The sequence below is a fragment of the Dromiciops gliroides genome, chromosome 3 (assembly GCF_019393635.1).
Source record: "Dromiciops gliroides isolate mDroGli1 chromosome 3, mDroGli1.pri, whole genome shotgun sequence".
NCBI classification, from domain to species: domain Eukaryota; kingdom Metazoa; phylum Chordata; class Mammalia; order Microbiotheria; family Microbiotheriidae; genus Dromiciops; species Dromiciops gliroides.
Window position 1 is genome coordinate 75632841 of NC_057863.1, and position 14312 is coordinate 75647152.

Sequence of the window (14312 nt, forward strand, 5' to 3'; positions counted from 1 at the left end):
AAAGGGAAAATATTTCATCTTCTTCTGAAAGTATCAGTTCACTTTTTACCCAGTTACCTCGATCTGCATTCTTAAGACAGTTTCAAGATCGTTGTGCCGTGCATTTTGCCCTATGTCTTGTGAAAAGACTCTTGTCAGCAATCCAGAATTAGAGTTATACTAACAAAATTCCAATTTTTCTGTGGGATGATCCAAGAACAGCAAACATAAAGCATTAGGTTTCTTAACTATCACAAGTGTGTGCATGTATGCTCTGTTCTTCTTGTCACTCACTGCATTCTGATGTGCAGATGGCTAATAATGTGTTCCATATAGTAAGTAGCTTTTTGATGCATAGCAAAGAAGAAATACATTTAATGCTCCATGTGGTCTGCAGGGCAAACTAGTCCCCCTCTCAGCCGTATTTGTTTAGCCTGACTTTAGAGCTCCTGATTTGACATGGTGCCATTATATGTGTAAGGGTTGTTTTGTTTTGTTTTGGTTTTTTGGACAGAATCAAAATTCAGAGTAGTCTCTTCACCTCAGTCCTGAAGCATGTTTACACAAGTACTCTATTTTAACACAGAGTGTGTGAGATACATAAAATCATTGTTCACCTAGAGGCAGCATAGCTCAGTGGATTAAGCAACAGACTAGCATTCTAGTCTTGCTTTGGACATAAATTTGCTGTGTAAACCCAGTCGAGTCATTTTATTTCTCTTAACCTCAGTCTCCTAAATGAGAAACTAGAGGAACCTTGCTAGAAAGTTTATAAAAGACTTCTTTTAAAAAAAATTAAAAATGATATAGAAATAAATTTATTTCAGAGGGTGATATTTTTAATCACATAATATTAGAATTGGAAAAGACATTGAAGCTTGTCTAATGCAGCCAGATTCATTTAATACCTAAGCAAACTGAAAGCCAGAGTAACTTACACAAGGTCACATGGTTAATAACAGGACTGAGTAATTTGATGTTTGGTGGTTTTTGGTATACACTGCCTATTTACTCTTCTTGATCATTTAAAATAAATGCCAGATTTCTCCCTATTTATTTTTATTCGTGGTTAGTTGCATATTACATAACAATGAAATGAATCAACCAGAAAACATTTATTTTGTTTGGTCATTTCAATTGTGTCCAACTCTTTATAATCCCACTTGGAGTTTTCTTGGCAGAGATACTAGAGTGGTTTGCCATTTCCTTCTCCACCTATTTTACACATGAGGCACTGAGGCAAAGAGGGTTAAGTGACTTGCCCAGGGTCCCATATCTAATAAGGGTCTAAGGCTGAATTTGAACTCAGGAAGATCTGTGTTCCTGACTTTGGGCATGGCACTCTAACTACTTTGCTACCTAGTTAAGCAAGCATTTATTAAGTGCCTACTATATGCCAGAAACCTGTGATAGACTAAGAAGATGGCTTAGCGAAAAACAAAACAGCTCTCAAGTAGCTTATAATTTATCTAAGGAAACCTGTAAAACATTCATACATACTGAATAAAAGTAGTAGATATAAGGTATGCTGGGGGTGTAGGACACTAGCAGTTGGGGGATGGGTCAGGAAAAGCTTCACAAAACAGGTAGTGATTGAGCTGAGTCTTGAAAGAAGTAAGAAATTCTTTGAGGTAGAGGTAAGCAGTGAATGTATTCAAGGAATGAGAGACAAGGGGAAGCTTTATTGCCAAGGAGACTGGAAATATAATATAGTGAGAAGGCTAGTTTGACTAGACTTAAGTGCAGGAAGGAATGTAATGTGTAAGGAGACTGGAAAGGTTAGGGACAGGTTATAAAGGGCTTTAAAAGATAAACAGAGGAATTTAGATTTTATCTTCCTAGAGGCCATAGAAAGCCCATTGGAGTTTCTTCAGAAGATGACATGCTTAGAATTGCACTTAAGGAAATTTACTTTGGTAGTCATGGAGTATGAGACTTGAGAGAGGAAGACCAATTAGGAGACCATTGCAATAGTCAAGATGGAAGGTGATGAGGGAATGTTCTAAGAAAGTGGCTGTGTGAATAATGCAAAAGAAATAGAACCACGAGGCACTGTGAAGACAGAGATGGCAAGAGTTGGCTATTATTTGGATATGTGGGGTGAGAGAAAGTGAGAAGTTGAAAATAATAACAAGGTTGCAAACAGATGCCTGGAAGGGTATCTGGGGCCCTCAACAAAAATAAGGAAAATTGGAAGAGGGCTATGTTTGGAGAGAAAGATAATTAACTCTGTTTTGGACAGGTTGAATTTGAGATAGTTATATGACATCCATTTGGAAATGTCCAGTAGGCCGTTCATAATGTAGACCTGGAGCTTAGGTGAGAGACTAAAGCTTAATATGAAGATCTGAGAATCATCTGCAAAGAAGTGACAATAAAATTGAGGGCAGCTGAAGAAGTCACAAATAATATTATGTAGAACTAGAAGGGAAGAGTCCCAAGATGGAGCCTTAGAGAAGTGTTAAATTTACTCACTGGGAAAGCAGATTAAAATATAATAGTAAATTGTAAAATATAATTATAAAAATAAAATAAATACTTAAAAATAATGTTTATTTGTGGTTTTCTCAGTCAATATGTGGCCCACAGGGGTCCATTTCTGTTTGAGTCTGACACCACTTCCTTAGAGTACCTTCACAATTAGGAGGCATGGTATGGAGAAAGACCCAGAAAAAGAGACTGAGAAGTGGTTAAACAAATAGAAGGAGAACCAAAAGAGACTATTATTTTATAGTCATAGATGTTTAGATAAGAATGGAGGGTGGTCAATCGGGCCTCAGATATTTGACACTTAATAGCTGGTGACCCTTGGCAAGTCACTTAACCTTCATTGCCCTGCCCCCCCCCCGCAATAAATAAAATTTCTTTTAAAAAATGGGGGCAGCTAGGTGGTACAGTGGATAAAGCACTGGCCCTGAATTCAGGAGGACCTGAGTTCAAATTTGGCCTTAGATACTTGACACGTAATAACTGTGTGACCCTGGGCAAGTCACTTAACCCTCATTGCCCTGATAAAGAAAGAAAGAAGGAAGGAAAAAAAGAATAGAGGGAGGTCAACAGTTTCAGATGCTGAAGAGAGTTCAAGAAGTTTGGGAACTGAGAAAAGTCCACTGGGCTTGGCAATTAAGAGATCATTGCAGTTTTGGAGAGAGTATACTGTCCATGACACGAACAAATAAAATGGGTAGGAGAAAATATATTTATCAGTGTCTTTATAATACATGCATGTATAGATATAGATATAGATGTAGATATAGATATAGATACATAATGGTTATTTTCTTGTTCTGTTTTAAATCACAGCAAATTCAGTAAAGCTAGAAATGCAAAGTGATGAAGAGTCTGACAGGAAACCCCTGAGTCGGGAAGGAGACATCAGGGGCCATGATGAAGGTAGCAGCCTAGAAGAACCCATTATTGAGAGCAATGATGTGGCTGACAACAGAAAAGTCCAGGAGCTTCAAGGCGAGGGAGGAATCCGGCTTCCGAATGGTAAACTGAAATGTGACGTCTGTGGCATGGTTTGCATTGGGCCCAATGTGCTTATGGTACATAAAAGGAGTCACACTGGTAAGCAGCTGAAAGAAAACCTGATGACTGCCTATGGCATCTGATGTTTATATTACCTGACAACCATTCTCTTGCCTTTATATTCAGGGGTAGAAATGGTGAATTGGGAGCCCAACTTTTTCCGAACTCTGCTAGTACTGTATTGTTGACAAGCAGAAAAGTAACCTTGGTCTTGACTTCCAGCCATGGAGTCTGAATAGTAAATCATAAAAAAGAAGCTGGGAATTCAGTTTTCATTGTGCTTAATGCAGCAGTAATATGGTAAGGGTTCAAATGGCAAAGGATTTCATGATGTAACATGATCTTTGCATCTTTCTGTACACATTTTACATTGCTATGGACAGATGATCTGGTTTGCTAGTGGAGAGTTTAAGATATAAATTTAGTGAATCATTTTATTTCTTCTTAAACCTTCTGCAATTCCTACCTGGCATAATAAACCTTGACAATCAGTGCTAGAACAAAATTGGCAGTTAGGCATGAGAACATTAAAGCACTTAGCACAATACCTGGTACGTTAGGCAGTATATAAATGTTTATCCTTTCTCTCCCCTTCCTGACCCCCTCAACGATTTGCATTCTCTAGATCTACATAGCAGAAAGGATAGGGAAATATCCCTGGTGTAAGATGATTTTTTTTCTTTAAACAGAATCTTCTCTAAATTGCTTTAGCTGTGTAAGTTTAAATTTTCTTACCAGTTATAAAAAGCCACATTCTCCACGTACATAAAATGAACCCTTGGAATAAATCAGGTGCTTTTGGAACATCAAAACTTCTTGTAATATCCAGAACATAGTGGGTATTTAATAAATGTTTGCTGAATTGAATACTAATGAGCCCTGCACATATAGTGAGTTTGCCTTCAGTGTTACTTTGATTTGCTGACTAACTACTCTGCCCATATTAAACCCATCTTTGGAAAGCACTAAGAAAGCTTCCAAAAGTGTTCAGCTTCACTCACTGGGCTTACTGATGATCTGAGTTTTCAAGTGCACAATTTATTCTATATGGTAGAACTCTGCATCACGAGGGTCCAAATATAAGTTGGCTGTTTAAATCACTATACATGTTGTCTTGTACTTTGTCTGTCATCTGCAATAGCAGTCTAGAACTGACTTCTGCTAGCCATAATAAAAGATGAATGATAGCACCTTATTGTTTATATAGTGTTTTAGGTTTATCAAACTTTTGCCTCACAATAACCTGGTGAGGTATGTAATGCAAGTATTTTCACTCTCACTTTATCAATAAGGAAATGATGCTCAGATAGGTAAAGTAAGTTGTCCAGGGTCACAAAGCCAGTAAACATCAGAGCCGGAACTTAACCTCAGGTCTTCCAACTTCTTGGTTCAGTATTGACACTATATTGTGCTGCCTCTTGGTGACCTGTGCTTTTTGATAATTATGGTGTATGAGTTTTAGTCAGAAGCATGTAGAGACACCCTTACTTCTGATTTTTTTTGACTAAGGACAGATATTATCTCAAAATAATTTCTGATCTTGCTGGTGGCAAGGGAGATATAGTTATTATGGGGTGACAGGAATAGAGTACAGTTTAGGAAATTATAATAGAGGAAAAGAGGACTAGGCAAAGGTCTTTCAATTTAATAAATAAACCTTTTTGATCTTAGGGAAATAAGAAAGGACTAAATGGTTTATGGCTTTAATAATGAATAAATCAAAAGAAGTACATTCATAATTTTAATGTCATCAGTCCTTTACCAGAATTAAAAGTAGTTAAATGAAATCGTGGTAAAAATGCAAATGAAGATTCCTCTTCTTGTACTTTAACCAAAAAGTTGTGAGTTTGGAAAAAATAGCAATAAATACATTAAACTAAGGTGCAAAGAAGTTATAGGAATATATAGTCTCGTCAACAGTAATAATAATAATAATTATAATTATATATTTGGCATTTATGTACGTAGAGCTTTAAAGTTTGCAATATGTGTTACAAATATTATCTCATCTTATCCTTAGAACAGCCCTGGAATTTAGGTGTTATCATTATGGATGACAAAGCTGAGGCAAGCTAGGGTTGTGATTTGCCCTAGGTCTACAATTAGTATAAATATCTGAGTCTGGATTTGAACTCAGATCTTCCTGACTCCAGTACATAAGTGCACTACATGTTTAGGGGGAAAAATGAGCCACAAGAAAACAACTTGACATTGAGTCCATTTCAACATACATTGAACTGCTGCTTTATACGAAAGGTACAATACGTTCTATTTAGGATATAAAGATGAATAAGAGGCACGATTACTACCTTTAAGGAGTTTACCATCTATGAGACAGAAGACATGTAAAAATAAATATGTAATACACTATAGTAATAGTGCCAGAAAAGTAATACAAACATAGTGTTCTGGGAATACAGAGAGGAGAAAGGTAATGCCTGCCTGGAAGGGTCAGGGAAGCATTCATAGACGCAGTAACATTTGAACGAGGGAAAAATGTACAAGATTTGACAAGCAAACAAATATGGAGGTCACTGAGTGGAAGAAATACTGTCAGCAAAGGCACAAGAAGCAAGGAACAGCCTGAAATATTCAAAGAATGGCAAGTGGTGTAGTTTGGCTTTATTTCAAAACTCAATCTCATGAGGATCACTTAGGGTCAGTCGACATTGAATCCAGTCTCCTACCTCTTATATGTTTACAGTAATGAACAGTCAATAGTCATACTCAGAATGATCAATAGATAAAATCCTCAGGGGTCAAAGAAATATTACAGTCTGAGGTATGATTATAAAGTAATGCAACAGATTTAAAAATAAACACATACCAGAATAGCTTTATATAAACATATATATATACATATATATACATTATGCATATTCATACATGTATACACATTCAAGTGAATATTGTCACCACAAAAAATTAAGCATTTTAACCCCAAAACATTTTGAAACTTCTCCTTTAAAATTAATTGCCTTTAGAATCAATGGCAGATTATTTTGGACATCTTCGGTGGCAGTATATCTTCGCCCTTTCAGGGTGGATTTGATTTTAAAGTGATTTGGTGCCAATTCAGTGAATAAGGCAGGTAGCTCAGTTCAGAAGTACCACTCTCACTCAAATTCACTCTATATCTGTAAAGTAAAGAAGTTGGTTTTCTTGTATGGTTTATTAACTAATTCTGAAGAGAATCCAACAGTCAGAAAAATTTCTTGAATAGCAATGACATCATTAGAATAAATGTAACCTGTCAGGGTGACTCTTTTGAAGGATAGCCATTGATTTGGATTCATAACCTCTGACATGACAGCTTAAGAGTATATCTCACTACTTGTGTTCCATACACTTAATTTACCAAGACGCTAAATACATTTTAGAAGGATTTTCAGTGACAGGGGTTGAAACTAAAAAGGGTTTTCAGATCTTATGTTAACAAGGAGATCTAGTTAACCAGTTAACCTTTTCCTTTCTTTAGCATTTCGAGGTTGAGGTTATACTGTAACTATCATCATTTTTTGAGAGGCCTTCCTGTTGTTAATTTATTACTTATATTTTACTTAATTTGCTGCTATAGTCTGTCATGAAAAAGAATTTGCTAGCTCAGGGTAGTTTAAAGAGAACTTATTAATCATTAGTGTTCTGTTAAGCATGTGATTAAAAAGTATTTTCAAATTATAAGGACTTGAGTTAGGCAGATTCACAGTAGTAACAAGATAATTCTCATTGATCTAAGATGCTTTAAGTGTAGTCTTAAATGCTAGATAATAGGCTAGATGATCTCTCAAAAGTCAAACATGTCATCTGTCATTTTATAGTTTATTCATACTGTTAGTAATAATCTTTGCAACTCTCCCAAACAATTAAGGTTCTGGTTAGAATTTTTTTAAGGTCAGCATGAAAATGTAGAAATTACTTATTTCCATTTTATTTATGATGATCTAAAATGATAATTCTACACAAGCCACTACTTTTCCATTTAAGACTCTAAGAGTGTTTGGATTTCTCCATTGTGAGCTTTACTTGGGGTGGAAGGATGGGAAATCCTCATTCAAAATTCAGCAATTATGAATTAATATCATTAGTTAACAGTTTGCAGTATAATTTCTTCCTCAAATTTATGTGTATATAACCTAAATATTATGGGGAAAGCACTTTTACTATCTTTTTGACTAGCAAAACATTACATATAGGTTTGAAATTAAGAATGATGCTTAACCGTCTCATGACATTCATATGGAGAATCAGATCTAATTAGCTTCCTCTTTTTCTTTTTCTTTTCTCCTAAAGTGCCAATTCCAGCATCTTATTCATGGTTTGGGATTTTTACTTTGGTATTACTACTTTAGCCAAGTAATCAGGTAATATGATCATCGGATTCTCTAGGCACTCTTCATGGGAAGATTTTAAGGAAAGAAAAACAAGTAGGGGGAGTGAAACTAATTTATGTAAAACTACTGATCTGTGGGGAGATCAAGAAAGTGATCAAGTGGATCGTTTTCCTTAATTTTGACCCTTTATGGGCAAAACACCAAAAAACACTTTTTTGCTTCCAGCTTTCAGTACCATGGTTAGTACATTGTGGCTTTTTGGAGTCATGCCCTTGCTCCTTGATGGCTTGTTCATCACAATATTTTGACCAGGAAATTCTGCATTTTTGCAGCTTGTGTATTCTATTCAGTATAAGACCCTGTACGTAGTGTTTTGCCTCTGTTTTACTAAGGCATATACATGTGTGTATGCATTTCTGTTGCATAGATATACTCATATTTTGCTTGTCCTTATGCATGTGCTCATGCACGTCTATGCTCACACACAAATGTATTTCATAGTAGTAATGTAAATAATACAAATAGTCCCAAGAAATCACTGTAAACTCTCCTGAAGTGGGTGAAAATTTAGAATAAGGCTGAGAAAGTAATATAGAACTTAATTCTATCACAGCCCTTCCCCTGGAGTCACCAGTTATTTCATAAGAATTAGCTTTGGTACCAAAAAAAAATTTCTGTGATCAGTTGTCATAGTAGGATCTGTTTGGACTAGATTATTCCTCAGCATTATTATGGGACTTCCTGAAGTCATAGGATTTGTTCTATATTAATTCTGCCATTTATATTTGAATAAGAATGTACTGTAGTCTGTGCCTTCTTCAGAGTATTTAAATCTCCCAAGTAAATGAATTAATTCAGTAAATGTAGCTTACTTTAAAAAAAAAAAAGTCAGCCCACTGGGGGGAAATCAGTAATATTGGTTGTAATCACAGAGGTAAAGTGGGAATTTTGACAGAGATTATTGATTTGATGCACTGTTTTGGTGTAGTAAAATTTTAGCCTCAGTGGTTTGCAAGGCTGGTGAAATGTTTTTCATTGGCAGGGTACATGAAGTAAGGTGAAAGACCCTTTTGAAGATAAATAAAGTAATATGGAATACAGACTTGATTTTATTATGGCTTAACTTAACTACTTAAAGCAAAGTTCAGGGTATTTAAGTATAAAGTAGAAGTTAATCATTGCCCCCACACTGTTATTAGAAAAAAGTTAGTTGGTTATGTCTTTCCAAAAATGTACACTGTGGGAGAAAAATAATAGTTAAAAAGTATGCAGAAACCTGAAATGACAATGGTAACTTCTCATGAACAGATTCAACAGTAAAAAGAGTTGCTTAACATGCTTTTGAAAAAATACGGATACATGGGATTTTTTGGATATTTTTTCATTTAAAAATGGTGAAACCTGTATCTAATTAAACATCTCATTCATCTAGCAAATAGATAATCAGAGAATTAAGGTATAAGGAAAGGGACTGAACCTATGATTTCATTGGGATAGGGAATTCCTGGTTGAGAAACTCCCTTTACCAAGGGATGTTGTCCCCATTTCTGCATCTCATAGTCTTAGACAGTTGTCTGGGACACTAAGAGGTGAACTGTCTTAGCATGCATCACACAGTCAATATTTCCAATGCAGAACTTGAACCCAGGTCTTGCTGGCTGTTCTTTCTCTCTGTTCACTATACCACTCTGACTTTCAGATACCTGAAACTGCAAATACGAAGATTTTTTTTAAAAAGACTGCTAACTGCAGTATTTTTTTCCTTGAGTGTCCTCATTTTTGTTCTCATTTGAACTGTTTACATGATGTTAACATAGCTTATCAGGTTGGTCAGCTGTATCACCCATTCAAGTGGTTTTTAAAAATCAGTCAATTCATAGGCATTTACTAAGCCACTGCCAACTACTGTAGTAGGTTCTGGAGATACAAATTTAAAGAATTAAACATTTGAGGTATTTATATATTAATGTGGCATGATAGCTCCAGATTTTCAGATTTTTCAGCAGTAATCCTGCCTCAAATCCTACCCGAAGAAATGACATAACCTCACTGTGTCTCATTCAGGACAAAATTTATATATTGTCAACATTTACAACATAAGTATTGGTCCAAAGAGCTTGCATTTCTTTAGATTTGGTAGCCAACTTGCCTTGAACACATATATACAAGGAGATAAATGCAGATGTCCCTTTTCAGAACTTTAACGCTCTAAGAATTATAGAATCTTTGAGCCTCAAACTTCCATGAAATTGAAACAGAGTTAAGGATGTTTTCATCTACTTATTTTTCACTGGAGTAATGCCATATATGTTCTAGATAAAATTAGTAAATAAGAGTAGACAACTCAGAGGGAAACTTTGAAAAGGCAGCTCAGTGTCTAATTAATGACTTATCTTTAAGTGTGGAAATGGTCCAATAGAAAAGAAGTTTTTTTTCTTTTCTTTTTGCACTCTGAAATTTGAAATGATGATAAACTTCTGAAAAAATCCACACCTAACAGCTGTTCTGGTTGCAGATTGTTCTTTTCAACTCTAAACAAAAAATTGTCCAGTGACTTAAATCATTTAGAACCGGGTTACTATTTTTTTAAATGAAATGCAAAATTAGTTGCATTAATCAATGAAATAATTTTTCAAGGTGTTAATAGAGGGGGCCAAAGCAGATGAAACATAGATGATCTTTTTTTTTGAGCTAAGATGTTTCCCGATTCACCTTTCATAACAAAAAGGGTCCCTAGAGGATTATATGACAATACTAATCAACAATTGTTTGAAGAAGAGTTTTTAGGAGGAGAATTTTATTTGTGGATTAGAGATGTAGCTTGAGAGATTTAAAACACTAGCATTTCAGTAATTTTGTGTATTTTATCATCCTCAGCTCCCTTCTTTCCCACACATCTACTCTTATTGATTGTGCCTCTACATCATCTCTCACATCTTCCTTTCTCATCCTCATACAACAGTACTGTCAGACATCATCACCAAGTACCTAAATGACTGCAAAAGCCTCCTGATTGGTTTTCCTTCCTCAAATGTCTCCCTTCTTCAGTTCATATTTCATGTAGTTGCCAAAGTGATCCTGACCATATCACTCCCCTACTCAATAAACATTGGTGGTGTGCTGTTTTCCTCTAAACTAAAATACGAAATCTATTGGCATTTACATTTTTTTACATTTCTGCTCCAACTTTCCTTTCTAGCCTTATTATATACATGTTATTCCCTCTCATACATGGTCCAGCTAATTTATCTCTCTTGCTTTTCCTCATACACAATAGGCCATCTTACGTCCCCGCCCCCATACCTTCATTGCCCTCTTTCCTTACTTTTCTCTCTTAGAATCCCTAATTTCCTTCTGAGATCAGTTCACATTCTACCTCCTACATGAGGCCTTTCCTGATTTCCAGCCTCCTCTCCTGCAGATACTAATTCTTTGCCACCCCTCTCTTCTCACCAAATTATCTGGTATTTGTTATTTATGCATACACGCGCACACATATATACATACACATATATAGAGCAAGCGAGCGAGAGAGAGAGAGAGAGAGAGAGAGAGAGAGAGAGAGAGAGAATTAGAGATAGACGTGTTGCTTCCCCCAAAAGAATATATAAGGAAATATATAAATTTATTTTCTTTGTATCCCCATTGCCCAAGACCGTGCCTTACACATAGTAGGTACTTAACAAATGCTTAGGTATTGATTAATCCATTTTTGCCTGTTTCATTGAAATTTCTTTGTCTTGGTCCCATGATCCCTTGCACATTAATACTCAAGAAACAAGAGAAGGGCCTTAAATATATTGAGTTAAATATGTAACCATAGCTGACTTTGTAAAACAAAATTAGTATTGTCCATCCCTTTGATTTTTATGGTGCCAAAGATTTTAGGATGCTACACTTAAGGCTAATCGATGTACAAAACTTGCCCTAGACATACAACAAAGAATCTGAATTCAGAAAACCATCCAGGTAGGAAACCCCAGATTGTTGCCTGTACTTCTAGTATATTCACTCCTTGATTATACTAGCATAAACAAGCATATTTCATGCTAGATCCAGTAAATGACAACCAATTCACAATAATAGATCAAGATGTCATAAACGTAAGATTGTTAATATTACATTAGAGTTGCCAGAAAGAAAAGCTATATTATAATGGAAAAAACAAAAGTATGCCTAGCATGGAAACGTTTCTTCATATTTTCCTTCTTGTCTCTATCACTTCTCTTTAAGGATGACAACAAATTTCCTAAAGAGCTGTTTAGTGACAAGTTTTCACAATGGAACTGTTGCTCAAGTTGTTTTGTTTTGAGTTATTAAAATCATTAGAAGTGAAAAATGAATTTTAAATATGTCATTTAAGGCCAGGATTCCACATAACAGACATAAACCTCCATATTCAATAGGCTTTCTGCCTGCATAGTGGCATGACAGAGAGGGGATAACGCTATACCATGAGTCAGGAGTTGGTCTGCCACTAACTACAAACTTGTGAAAGAAAATGCCTTAATTTCTCTTTACTTCTCTTACCTGTAAAATGAAGGGATGGGACCAAATGTTCTCAAATATTGCTTCCATTTCAAAAATGCTATGAATACAATGAAAAACTTGAGTTATGTTAGTTGCATTGCTAAATCGAATGGTCAGGTTAATAAAATTTTTCGATCTGGTAGACCTAGCCTTAGTCGAAGCAATGGAGCACTACTGAATTTATATGAGGAGGAAAAATGTCCACTGTCATGGATGTGAAGCTTGAAATCCTACCATGATCCAGTCCTACATTTTAAGGAGACATTTGGAAAACCCATATCGGAAAAGAGTCTACAGCAAACTTTTGGCATGGAGAAATGGTACGAGTTAGCAGTGTGTTGGACTTGAATCTCTGTACCATAACTTTTTTAATGCCTTCCTAATTTCTCCCTTCCTAAAGGTGAGCGCCCCTTCCACTGTAACCAGTGTGGAGCTTCTTTCACTCAGAAGGGCAACCTACTGAGACATATTAAGTTGCACTCTGGGGAGAAGCCGTTCAAATGTCCCTTCTGCAGCTATGCTTGTCGGAGAAGGGACGCCCTCACAGGACACCTCAGGACACACTCTGGTAAGTCCCCGTAGGTTATTTGTTTCCCTTTACTCTTCAACCAAATCAGTGGCCATGAAGTTAGTTCAGCCACTTTTCCAGATGGTTCCGACACATTTCTACCAGCATCTAAACTTCCTGAAAAGCTCATATAAAGGGAAAAAACTCACCTGCAGTTATAAAATAGTCCCTCTTGCCTAACACAGTTCTTCAAAGAAGAGCTAAAAACAAAGGAAGAAAGAACTGTAGAAAATCCAGTAGTTACACCTTGATATGTAGCATGGTAACTGTTGAACTGTATTATATTGTGCTTCATGTATATTAAATATGTTTTGAAAAGCCATGTAAGGCATTCATAGCCCTTTTCTCCCCAATAAGACATGCTGGCCAAATAAGCCCCATCAGCTGGAAATGCTGTTATTTGTGGCAAGTGAAATAAGAAAAAAAACCATCAGTTACCCAAATCTCAAACGTCTTTTTAATTTCAGAGAAATCATTATTGACTATAGTCAATCCAAGATAACTATAAACCTCTTAGTGAAAAAAGAGCTGTCATGATCCAGCTGCTGTATAGAGGGGAGGGAAAGCCCTGGTAATTTAACTTTAAGTTAAGCCACAGATGCCCATATGAACAGGAGTTGGGTGCTCCATCACTGCTACTGGTAAACTTGAGAATGGTCCTCATCAGAAAACTGGCTGTTAAAAGCAGAGTTGTAGTATTAGCTGTGTGATACTTTGGCTCTGTAACTACTGTCAGTATATGGTCATGTATCTCTCTTTTTTCCGGCTTCATACATCATCATAAAAATAGAGAATGGGCACTTAATTCCAGTAATGCTGCAAAGGGCGGGGTGGGGGTGGGGGACGAAAAAAAAAGCAAAACATCTCTCAGTGGGTTGTTGGGTTTTTTTTTTAACTTGTTTCAGCTTGTACTTGCAAGACTGAATGAATCTCATTTGACTTTTAGCATGTACAGCCCTAACAAAGAAGTTAGAGGAGGAAAATTAATATAGAATCCTGTCATGCTCATTTTATATACTCCTGCCCATCATGACACATTAAATTTTAATTTTAATGTAGAGACATGATGGAAGTGCTGTTTTTATCTAAAATGACAAGTCATATTACAGAGTGCTGTGGTTTGTAAAGTAATGCTTATATTACATTTTTAAGATTTCTCCTGCTTTACTTGGCCTTTTAACAAGGATGCCAGGGGTTTACAATATTTTCGCACTTTAATTTCTGAATTGTCTGATGTCAGAAAAGTTCAATCAATAACAATAAAGGTTGCGATAAAGGCAGGAAATATATTTGAGTGAATTATTTTGCTCTCTTTTCTGTTTAAGTTGTTAAATGTGTTTCTAAAATATAATATTTTATGTAAAGATGTAGTT

General features: G+C 35.9%; 1 protein-coding gene across 2 annotated transcripts in view; it reads left to right on the plus strand.

Annotated features, from left to right (window-relative positions):
- The window catches only part of IKZF2 (IKAROS family zinc finger 2), a 193036-nt gene that overhangs the window by 133214 nt on the left and 45510 nt on the right, over positions 1 to 14312 (plus strand). The window contains exons 4-5 of one of the 2 annotated variants that reach the window (XM_043998565.1): positions 3283 to 3471; positions 12772 to 12939. In XM_043998565.1, the coding sequence (XP_043854500.1) occupies positions 3283 to 3471; positions 12772 to 12939 (357 nt within the window). Of the gene's footprint in view, positions 1 to 3282; positions 3550 to 12771; positions 12940 to 14312 lie in introns of both variants that reach the window. The other variant, XM_043998564.1, reaches the window with a different exon arrangement.